Consider the following 12689-nt stretch of genomic DNA (forward strand, 5'->3'; position numbering starts at 1 on the left):
TAAGTGTGGTAGAGAGAAATAATGTGAGACAATACAAAACAGAAGAGTAAATTCGGAGAATGAAAATCAAAGGAAGACCTTGGCTTACATTCATTACAAACGCAAATAACTCTCCAGAGATGAAAAAAGATCTCTTCAATTCCTATGTTATCCAATCAGCTGAATAAATAATGTGTGAGGTATCCAAAGGAAATTCATTCAACAAGGTAGCACAGGAATTGGTAATAAATTGGCCTTATTTTATTGGTTACAGAGTATTTTACAGACAAAACAGAAATAGGGAAAATAATCTCCCCCCCCCCAAGCTTTGAGTTGTTCATGGTCTATAAAAACGTTTTTTTTTACTTTCTTGGAGTGTATTTCAGCTGCTCACTTTTTCATTCTGCTGTAAGCACATAACACCCTCTCAATTCTTACAAACATTTTTTTGCCCAGTAGATGGTTGAACTGTTTTTTTTTTCTTTTTTCAAGCTAAGTAGTATAATATTCTATTCATTTTCTTTTTGCACATAACTCAAAGTAACCTTACAAAGCTGAAAGCGTAAGGAACAGAAGATAATGAGGGAGAAAATGACACATGAGAATGAGAACCCAGGCTAAGATGAGAGAGGATAAGGAGAAAAATGTGGATGAGAGGGTAAGAAAGTGTACATGAAAACATGAGACAGAAAAGATAAGAGGTAAAATGAGACACAAGGAATACAAGCAAAAATAACCAAAAGGTCAACTGAAAGAGAAAAATTAAATATATAAAGAGTCATCTTGTAAAGATAAGTGAAAAGACAAAGGAAAAAGGACTTCATGACAAGCAACGGAGTGTGGCAAAAAAATAAAAAAAATAAAAAGGGCAATAAGAAGAAAAATGATCAAAAATCTCAAAGTTAACCTTTTCAAAATATTCCTAAAGAGTATCTCCTGCAAAGCCACAAAATACTTGATAGTGGCACTTTGGAAGTACAACCGATTCATTGTTCGTACTCTAAAGCAACATCTACTTAAAGAGACAATGTAGTATATATATATATATATATATATATATATATATATATATATATATATATATATATATATATATATATATATATATACATATTCTTGTGGGGGGGGGCTTGTGGGGTGGTCTCCATCTTCACAAACAGAGCTATGAGAGTTGCCCCTTATCAACCAATTATAATTACAATGAATTAAACAGCTGTTAAGGTTGTATTCATTTTATTTTAAATTTAAAACAGGTAATGCTTAAAGTGAAGGTAAACTTTGGTGAATGAAAGCCCGTTTTTTTAAAATACTATTAAAAATAGGGGCACTTTCATTCATCAAAGTTTAGAAGGCAGCCGTTTTGATTAAAAACTTACCTTTCTTCTCTTCACAGCCGGAGCAGCTTCCTCCGCCCGGAGATCCTCTCTTAACACATCATCAATGACTAATCCAGCTTCCTCCAATGACGGCATGGCCTCAGGCAATAACTACCCTGGGGGGAAAGCCGTGATTGGAGAAAGCCGGATTAGTCATTGATGACGTGTGAAGAGAGGATCTCCAGGTGGTGGAAGCTGCTCTGGCTGTGAAAAGTACAAAGGTAAGTTTTTAATCAAAACAGCTGCTTTCTAAAAACTTTGATGAATGAAAGTGCCCCTGTTTTTAATAGTATTTTTAAAAAACGGGCTTTCATTCATCAAAGTTTACCTTCACTTTAATATAATTCAAGCAAAAACATTTTCAGAAAATGTTGGAGTACAATTGTCCCTTTAAGGGTGTCATAACTATCAGCCCATAAACTCACATCCTGGTTCACTACATTTAGGATTATTTTGCATAAGACTCAGTTACCTTTCTTGGATTTCTTCTCTTCTTCACCTCCCTCATTTGCCCCCAGCAAGGTGAAAATTATGCCTGTCTGAGAATTGACACCCACAGCTGTGACAATCATACGACCGGATCCTTCCATCACATGGGTACCTAGGGGCAGCATTAAAGCAAACAAAAAAAAAGAAAAATATATAAACTCAACATGTTACATTTTTTCATGTTCATGAACTATACGATTCATCAAAACAATTTTTTTTAATTTAATGTCCCTTTAAAATATTTTAAAGGGATAGGAAAGTCAAAATTAACCTTGCATAATTCAGATAGAGCAGGTCATTTTAAGTTTAAATGTGCTTCGTTCTCTTAGTATCCCTTGTTAAAAAATGAATATGCACATATCATACACTAGTGGGAGCTGCTGCTAATTGGTGCCTGCACAGATTTGTCTCTTGTGATTGGCTAAATAGATATTTTCAGCTTCCTGTCAGTAGTGTAATGCTGTCCCTTCAGCAATGGATAACAACAGAATGAAGAAAATTTGATAATAGAATTAAATTGGAAAGTTGTTTAACATTGTATGTTCTATCTGAATCATAAAAGAAAATGTTGGGGTTTACTATCCCTTTAATGAGAAAAAAAAAACAACTGCAAGCTCTAATTTGCTAGAGCACGTACTTCTAAAGAGGAACTCTGTGTGTTTAACCCCTTGCACATAGAGGTTAAGCACATAGCTTGGGAGCTGTAACATAGCTAGTGATTAGCAGAGAATCAAATTAATATTTTTTTAGAAGGATGTAACCACTTTACCAATGATCTAATAGCTAAAACAACAGAAGAGACACTAGGTTGGTGGACAGATCATATGAATATAAGGACCATTACCTGACAGCAGCATGGGGTCCTTATCCAGATTTTTCTTCACATGGTCACTCTCTCCAGTAAGTGAGCTTTCATCAATCTTCAGGTCATTGCCTTGGATAAGTACACCGTCAGCAGGCAGTAGGTCACCTACCAAGACAAGAGAATACAGATATAGACGGTATTTTCACTACTGCGTGTGTGGAACTAAAGGGGTAGCAGCAGTCTGTGGATGAAGAGCATAAAGAGGTTCTGAGATAAGGCAACATACCATACTTGACTTGTGCGATGTCTCCTACCACCAGCTCTGCCACTGGTATCTGTATTACTTGTCCCTTGCGAATGACTGTAAATTTTTGCTCCTGTTCAATACGATTCTGCAACCCTCTGAACTGCTTCTCTTTGCTCCAGTCATTAAACGCTGTAACTAGTACCACAATGATGACTGAGAACAATATGGCAGCTCCCTCAATCCATCCAGCCTGTGCCTCACCTTCATCTTCCACCCCACCTGAAGCCTCTCCACACACTAATAAAAATAAAAATATATGGAGATTAAGACATACAATTAGCAGATATTTTAAGGCAAATACACTGAGTATAGGGCTCTGGGGATCATCTGAAATACAGGGCTAAGAAAATGTTTCAATTAAATAGAATATTTGATTTTCTAGTTACTCAGCAGCAGGGGGCAGCAGATATATTTGATATATGGGTTCAGTATACACAACGCCAGATTTCACTATTGGTATATTCAAATGGGTGGTCAAAGCTATTCAAGCTACGGAACATTCTGTTTTAAATTTTACCAGAGGGCAGGCAAACACGAGAAGCACTTAGGGCCAGATTACAAGTGGCGCAGCAACAGTTGCGCACAATCGAAAAGGGGGTTTATTGCGGGTGTTTGTATGCGTCGGATGTAGCGCTTGTATTACAAGTTGAAAGTAAAAGCGATCGCTTGAGCGAAATTTAAGCTAACGTGCGTCGGGAAAGCATGTTCTTGGAGCTCCGGTTAACAGTTTTTAGAGTATAAGGACTCAAAGATATGAGGTCTCACGCATTAGAAAAAAAAGAGGCAGGAAAGCTTTAACATTGAGCTGAATACATATACATGTCTTAAGATGTATATATTATGTGTATGTATGTATAAGTATAGATAGTGCCAAAATAACATCAGATATATGTAGAAATATGTATTAATAAATAAATAGAACATTCTGCTATGTAAAGAACATTGGAATGTGAAATATTCATATTTTCATGTTGGGTTAGCGTACTTGAGAATATGCGATCAGGTTTGCACGCGAGAGGGTGTTAGGTTTTCTTTTCACTTCTTTTTGCTCCATTGACTTCTATGGGGGAATACATTAACACGATAACAACATTCGGCTTTTGTGTGCATCGGGTTAGTGCTATCGGACACGCGTAAAAACCTTACTTCTAGCAGAGTTTGAATGAGAACGGGAGCATTAAATACCGCACCATTTGTTATCAGGCCCTTTACGGGGTGACCATCTCACCAGCAAGAAGTACCCGAAGTTTCATCAGCTCTTTAAGTAGAAACCCCCATACAGGGGTTCTCATGCACTAAACAGAGAGCAGCAAATGAGAACATTAAATTCTGGAACGTCTCCCAGAGCAGCAAATCAATGACATTTTGTGTGTATAATTACTGGAATAACACAGCACAGGGCTGTGAGTCTTCACTGGAGCAGCAGACACAGATAGAAAACAGAATTCTTTTTTTTTCCCTTAAATGCAATCACGAGTGAAGGTTCTCTTGATTTGTGGCAAGGTCATTCCTGCATTATACACAACAATTATATGGAAATTATTTTCTTTATCGGCTGCACAAAATAGCTTAGGAAATGTCACCTGCTAGACAGTGAATGAATTGTATTTGTTAGTATTGGTCCCCAGTCCATAATGTTGTGGCATGGACAAATATGTTTTATTTTAAACCGCAATCAGTGCAACAGAATAATGTATAAAATACTGAGGACTATTTGCTTTATGTGGTACCAATTTGAATAGATAGACCATAAACAACAGAGTGGCAAAATTACATGATCTACAAATAGGAGTTTAGCATGCAAAGCCATCTTTAGAGTTTATTTTTTTGGTGGAGAGGTTGATGGTTACTAAGAAGAAATAATGCTTGCTAAGCAGTAAATCCAAAAATAAAGGCACCAGTGTAGAATTAGAAAGGTGTACAATTAGCTTTATTTAAAGAAAAGAGCAACTGTGCACTGCTATAGACTTACATTCATTGTGCCCTCCAACTGGGTGGTAGAAGGACAGACCCAGGGATATTATGGCTGCGATTTCCAAAATGATTAAGGTTACGTCCTGCAGGGCCTCCCAAACCAGCTGCAGAAAGGTTTTGGCTTTCTTTGGGGGAATAAAGTTTTTGCCAAAGATTAGACGTCTTTTTTCTAGGTCAGAAGGGTTTCCTGACAAACCTGTAAGGGACAAAGAAAAAAAACAATGTAAGCCACATTAAATCCTATATTAATATTCTGTATTTCCAAGAATATCAGTGGAAATGTTCCTATTGTTCCATATAACCTCTCCCCTATAACACCTCATATTGTTCCATATAACCTCTCCCCAGTTTTGCATAACTAACCCGGTTATATTAATATACTTTCTAACTCTATGATCCATGTATCTAAGGTTCAGACTTCCCCCTTATTTCAGTTCTTTTGACAGACTTGAAAAATGAAGAAAAAAAAAAAGAGAGGTGCCTGTGTGTACCAGTAATAAAATGGGACAATCGCAAAAGAACCACCGATCCAGGGTACTCACATTTTCTTGGAGCACATTGCCTGATGAAACAGCTTTTTGAAGCGCTGAGAAACGCGTTGCAATTTGTCAAGGAGGGCACTAGCATACCCTACCTTATTGGTTCCTGGTTTTATCTTTTGATATTTTAATAAATCTGTTTTTATATTGGAACCTTGCATTGCCTACCTATCATATACCAATAACTCCCACTGGGAGTACTAAGCTGTGTAAATCCAAGCATTGCTGAGTTCCTGGTGTTCCAGTACCCAGGAGATCAGCTAGTTGGGTTGCCAAACATCCAGCCTGCCTCTAATAGCACTGTCTGAGTGCTCCACGAAAATGTGAGTACCCTGGATCGGGGGTTCTTTTGCGATTGTCCTGTTTTTTTAATGGTACACACAGGCGCCTCTTTTTTCTTCATTCTTCCAGATATCATGACACTTTGATGTGAGGAGAGCGCAGCCTGTTCCAGCGTTTGCTACCTACACTTCTGAATCATAGATCTACCCTTCCATAACCTGTCTGGTGGTTTGCTGCAAGTGGGACACTCCTATATAGAGACTTATTTTTGTACTTTTGCTTATTTTTGTTGCAAAGGAATGCTTTAGGAAGTATAACTGAGATATATATATATATATATATATATATATATATATATATATATATATATATATATATATATATATATATATATATATATATATATATGAAAAGAGAAAGAGAACAGCACTCCTGAGATAGAACAAAAGCTAGAATAACTTCCATGCCTGTTCATTTATATTTACAGCTCAGGGTGCAGGATCTTTTAGCACACTATACCCCTTCACAGAGAAAAAATATCCTGTAGCATATCAGTCTGACCCTGCCCAATGGCAGTCCAGCGCCGAAATACCAGGCAATTCTTCTCTGAACAAGGGAAGCAACAACCCCAGACGATAGTTTCGGCCTTCTGTGGGCCTCTTCAGTGAACAGGGGTTAAATGAACAGGCATGGAAGTTATTCTAGCTTTTGTTCTCTCTCAGGAGTGCTGTTCTCTTTCTCTTTATTTAAAGTGTCAATGCCTAATTCTTGGGTACCACAGCACCTCATATTTGTTTCTAGAACTGTACTAAGCAAATACATACAAGCCTAAAGATATGTCACGTGTATATGAAAGCAGGACTTTTCTGCATGGTGTACCCTATTGTATCATGCTTATTATTCAGGAGGTAAAGATCCAGTTATGAAACATGGTAAACCTCCCCAGATACACTTTGCCTGCTACTGCAAGAACAATATAAAATACAGGGGGTAACCAAGACGAGAAAACCCTAAAGTATCATTTTATCAGATTCTAAGGTTTCTTCTTTTTTAAGACATTGTTTGGCGCAGTATTTCACAAGCCTTTCGCTAAGCAGATACATAAAGTTTGAAGATATTCCAAGTCTGTATAACAGCAGACTAGATCTTCTGAATAATACAGGTAGACTAGAGGCACAAAGAACAAGAAAGATCAAATGATGAAACATGGTGGACAGTCCATACTGGCCAAATGATAACTGTGTGGCTGTTGATTGCAAATTAGGCCTAAAATGGCTGGAGACAATCTTGATGCATGTAAAGTGTTTAGATTCTTGCAGCAGAAGCAATGTTTACTAAGAAAGGCCACAATATTCTTTATTCATCATAAAAAGCCTTTAACACCTTGCTCCAAATTGGTAGAAACAGAACTGAAGGGGAAGGATATATATGGGGAGGGAGAAGTAAAACATGTATGGTATCCACCTACTTAAAGAGACAGAAGACAAAATATACAACAGTTCCAATCAACATCCCAAAAGTTTTGATTTGCTTTTTTGCTGACGGTATTTCAATTTTGGAAACATCTGTTGATGACTTTCTTTTTAATACTTTTTTTTTCTGCAACACTCACCACACAAAGTTTAATACTTCTCCAAAACATTTCCATTTATTTGTGTAACAGCAGCTAAAAATAGTTGAAAAAAAAAAACCTGATAAAATTAAATCAAACTGAAATAAATATCAGCTGATAAGTTTATGACACAAAGTCAACTTAAATGGTCATAAGAATAAGATGATTCATTCTCTCTTAGGAATTTGCTTAGCCTAAGGAAAAAGAGGTTATTATGCCCTCTTGGATGGAATGCTAAAACTTGTATGTGACTTTCTGTAAGGGATGTGAATTACAAAACTGTTTTGTATTGGTTGTAACTGTGCCTTAGCACCAGAATGTGCTGGACTTTTATATCCCTTTAAAGAAAAGAGTGGTTGAAGAAAATTTTGAGAGATAAAAGACATTGGGAAGGCTGTGTTAATAACAAAACCAAATCATTTTGATCTCAAACTGCCATGTTCTCCAAACTCCATATAACAAGCAAATACGAAAAACAGAAGCCTTAGAAGGCCTCACTCAATTCAGCCCTATACCGTCAGCGATACCTTAAAGGGGTACTAAACCTAACTTTTTTTCTTTAATGATCCAGATAGAACATGCAATTTTAAGCAACTTTGTAATTTACTCCTATTATCAATTTTTCTTCGTTCTCTTGCTATCTTTATTTGAAATGCAGGAATGTAAAGTTTAGGAGATGGACCATTTTTGGTTCAGAACTGGGTTACACTTGCTTATTGGTTGCTAAATGTAGCTAGAAATCAGCAAGCGCTATCCAGGGTACTGAACCAAAAATGGGCCAGCTCCTAAACTTTACATTCCTGCACTTCAAATAATGATAGCAAGAGAACAACTGATAATATGAGTACATTACAAAGTTGCATAAAATCTCATGCTCTATCTGAATCATGAAAGAAAAAAATTTGGATTTAGTATCCACCTTTGTTGAAAACAAAAATCAAAGTTATTAGCACTTCCTGTTTTCCCAGCCCCTTTCACTGGATGTTCCAGCCTAACCTCACCAACAGTGCTAAATTGGGAGCTTTTAAAGGGACAGCACCCTGCAAAATTGTTTTTCTATGAATGTGATTCCAATGATTTTTTTATACCAGCTGCAGAGTATAAAATGTATGAGAAATTGCATTTTTCTGTTTATTTGTGTACAGTATATGAAGTAACTGGTTTTGTGCTTTTAAACCACAGCCCATTACAATGGGTTGAGCTTTAGGTAATATCAGCTCTCATTATGTTATCACTTTGTGTACACACACTTGTTTCCTTATCTTATATTTGTCTAGAAAACCAAAGCACAATACTTGGAGAGAACAATGGAAAATTAACTTTTTATTATTTAACTATCATGCCCCCCACTGAGAGTGTAATCTCTTCTGCTGGCTGTGTTTACTTAGGCTATTCAATAGAATATACTCCAATATAGAAACTTTCAGTATAGGTTGGGAAACCACAGGCTAAATCAGCTATTTCAAATGCCAAATTAGGGGTAAAGTAACTACTTGTAAACAATTTAAAACACTCCAGCAGGTAAAATGAATCATTGGGAACAGTTTAAAGGGGACAACATTTTGGGGTGAACTGTTCCTTTAAGTCAGTTTTTAAAAAGGTTTTATACTGAATTTTTAGATCAGTAAATTCTTCTTTATACCAGTGTCTATTACATGCAGTTATATGAAAATTAGTGAATACTGTCCCTTTAAATACAGTATAATTGTATAATCAACAAATGCATAATACAAACAATGCAAAAGCACTTAGTCTGAATTTAACGCGTAGTAGATTTTTTTTTTCTGACCAATTTCAAAATTAGTTCAATTTTCCTTCTCCCTCCAACATGTGAAAGCAATCAGCCAATAACAAAATGCATATGCGTATATGCTGTGAATTCTCGAACGTGCTCAGTAGCAGCTTGTGTCTTAAAGTGTGTACATAGAAAGACACTGCACATTTTATTATGGAAGTCAAATGGCAAGTTTTTAAAAGCTGCATGTTCAACCGGATTCTTGAAAGTTTAATTTGGAATTTAGTTATCTTTTAAAGGGAAACCCCATTTTTCTTTCATGATTCAGATATGGCAAGTCATTTTAGACAACTTCCTAATTCACTTCTATGATCTAATTTGCTTTATTCTCTTGATATCCTTTGTTGGAAAGCATACCTAGGTAGGCTTAGGAGCTGGGGGCTAGCTGCTGATTGGTGGCTGCACAAATGCCTTCTATCAATGGCTCACTTCATGTTAAGCTAGCTCCCAATAGTGCATTGCTTCTCCTTCAATAAAGGATACACCAAAAGAATAAAGCAAAACCAACGATAGAAGTAAATTGGAAAAATATGGGTTTCATATTCCTTTAAAGATGTGTACTAGTCATCTACCAACTAGCTTTAGTTAAAGGGCCACTAAACCCAAAATCTTTCTTTCATTATTCAGATAGAGAATAGAAATTTAAACATTACAATTTACTTCCATAATTTATTTTGCTTCATTTGTTAAATATCCTTACTTGAAGAAAAAGCAATGCACATGGTGAGCCAATCACATGATGCTTCTATGTGAAGCAACCAATCATCAGCTAGTGAGCATATCTAGATATGCTTTTCATAAAAGAATATCAAGAGAATAAAACAAATTAGATAATATAAGTAAATTAGAAAGATGTTTAAAATTGCATTCTCTTTCTAAATCATAAAAGAAAAAATGTGGGTGGCATGTCCCTTTAAGACTTAAATTGAAAATTATAGTCTTAGCCATAAAATCATTTTATGCAAATATCTCACCATTTTAGACCCGAGAAATACTATTAGGTATAGCAATTCAGCATGTGACACATACATGACTTGACATTCCTACGTTTAGAAAAAGAGCTTAATTTATATCGAACATCACTGGCAGCAAAAGTCTTACTTTTAAGATAGACCCACTTCTGTTTAACAGTACTGAATATGCATTGCAATTAACCCCTTTGCTGCCAGTGGCATTGCATACCTCACAACACTTCCCGGAAGCTTTTAATAGAAAGGGAGGTATGGGGGACTTGGGGGCAGTGATTTCGGAGCCGAGCTGCAACAGGACCTGCCCTGTGCAGTGTGAACAGGCCACGTGGATACTGGAAATAACGTGGGTGGTGTTGGGAAGTCCTTGGAAACTGTGATATTTACCCTGAGGGGAGAAACTACCAGAAGAACAGCAGCAAGACTTCCCAACCCAGGTCAATTATACGACATCCAGGATGGTTGAGAGGTGTATATATATATATATATATATATATATATATATATATATATATATATATATATATATATATATATATATATATATATATATATATATATATATATATATAATAATCAGATAACAGTATATACAACTCCCTTAGGAAGCTATTTTAGAAGGTATTATAGGTTCGGTTTTGGAAAAAAGTCAATGCCCCTCTCCAAGAGTTAAAGGGACAGTTTACTCAAAAATGTTCTCCCCTTTAATTTGTCCCAATGATCCACTTTACCTGCTGGAGTGTATTAAATTATTTACAAGTATTTCCATTACCTTTAAATTGGCATTTGAAATAGTTGATTTAGCCTGCGGTATCCCCACCTATCCTGAAAGTTTTTGGCCTCAAGGCCAAGCTGTGTAATCACAGACAGTAGAAGAAATTACACTCCCAGTGGGTTATAGAAGAGATAAGGTAATAAAATGTTTCCTTTGTATTGGTGATTGGTTTATGGACAGGTATAAGATAAAAAAACATTTATATGTACATCATGAGATAAAGTATTGAGATCTGATTATATTTACAAGCTCAACCCATTTTATAAGATTGTGGCTTCAAAACACAAAATCAGCTATTTCATATACACAAATAAGCATTAAAAAGCAAATCTCATACATTTTATACTCTGCAGCTGGTAAGAAAAGTAATTGGAAACACATTAAGGGAAAAACAATTTTACAGTGTACTGTCCCTTTAACTCTACTTAAAGGGACATTCAACACCGATGAAAACTTTATCCCATACCTTAGATCAAGCAATAAAAAAGAGCCTGCACCGCATTCCATATTCAATAACACTAACGTTAGGTGGCTAATCTTCAATGAACATTTAGTTAACAGCGGCAGATATGGCCACCAAACTCCGCCCCCTGTTACGTAGGAGGCTTCTTGTTTTAAATCCATACTCGTTCACAGGGACACTGTTCTATTTCTAATGCGCACGCTCGCTATTAGAAAAGGAGCAGTTTCTCCGTGAACGCGGCTAAAGAATCTAGCTGAGGATTTGATTCGCATTGGATGAAGAGTTAGAGAAGAAGCCTCCTATGTAACAGGGGGAGGAGTTTGGCGGCCATATCTGCTGTTAACTAAATGTTCATTGAAGATTAGCCACCTAACGTTAGTGTTATTGAATATAGGATGCGGTGCAGGCTCTTTTTTTTGCTTAATCTAAGGTATGGGATCACGTTTTCATTGGTGTTGACTGTCCCTTTAAATTGATATAAAACAGAAATATATTTTGTGATTCAGACATAGAATACAATTTTTCCAATTGACTTCTATTATCAAATTGGCTTTGTTCTCATGGTATTCTTTGTTGAAGAGATACCTAGGTAGAACTAAGTTGCAGAAAATAGTGCTGCTATCTAGGGCTCTTGCAACTGGATAACATTCTTTCCAAACTGCTGCCATATAGTGCTTCAAACACGAGCACACGCCTGAGCTTACATTCCTGATTTTCAACAAAAGATACCAAAAGAACAAAAAAAAGTAAATTATAAAATAATTTTAAATACCATGCTCTATCTGAATCATGAAAGAAAAATACTGGGTTTCAACAGCAGCCATGTTTGACTGATTCCAGAGAAAAAGTCAGCTTTTTATAGGATGCTTAATCGCATTGATTTCAAAATAAATTCTCTCCGTATGCTGACAGTTTCCATGATCCCAGCCCAGCATCAAGGAGAAACAGAATCCCTTGCAGCACTCAGAATGAGACAAAATGGCAGATCCGCATCCAAACCTGTTACCTTCACACCTGCTCCCACCAGTCCCATTCCTTCATCGTGAGAACTCAAACACACCAGAAAGTTAATTTTCCTTTGTGCCCAAAGTAACGGATTGCTCTGTCAAGCTTTGTGCAGGATCTCAGGGGAAATTATTATGTGAATTCATTTTTATTTTCTCTCTGGTGGGTTGTAAAAACATTCTTAAGGGGACACTCAGGTCAAATGAAATGTTCATGATTCAGATAGAGCAGCCATTTTAAACAACTTTCCAATTTACTTCCATTAAAAAAAATGTGGTCATTTCATATTTACACTTTTTGAGTCACCATCTCCTACTGAG

The 12689-nt window shown here is 36.3% G+C and overlaps 1 protein-coding gene across 10 annotated transcripts in view; it reads right to left on the minus strand.

Moving 5' to 3' along the window:
* Positions 1-12689, minus strand: part of ATP2B4 (ATPase plasma membrane Ca2+ transporting 4) — a 279350-nt gene that overhangs the window by 84933 nt on the left and 181728 nt on the right. For all 10 annotated transcript variants that reach the window (XM_053706722.1, XM_053706716.1, XM_053706723.1 and 7 more), the window contains 4 exons: positions 4929-5126; positions 2936-3193; positions 2689-2814; positions 1828-1956 (listed from right to left, as the gene is read on the minus strand). In XM_053706722.1, coding sequence (XP_053562697.1) covers positions 1828-1956; positions 2689-2814; positions 2936-3193; positions 4929-5126 — 711 coding nt within the window. The remainder of the gene's footprint in view (positions 1-1827; positions 1957-2688; positions 2815-2935; positions 3194-4928; positions 5127-12689) is intronic.

The sequence above is a fragment of the Bombina bombina genome, chromosome 3, assembly GCF_027579735.1.
Source record: "Bombina bombina isolate aBomBom1 chromosome 3, aBomBom1.pri, whole genome shotgun sequence".
NCBI classification, from domain to species: domain Eukaryota; kingdom Metazoa; phylum Chordata; class Amphibia; order Anura; family Bombinatoridae; genus Bombina; species Bombina bombina.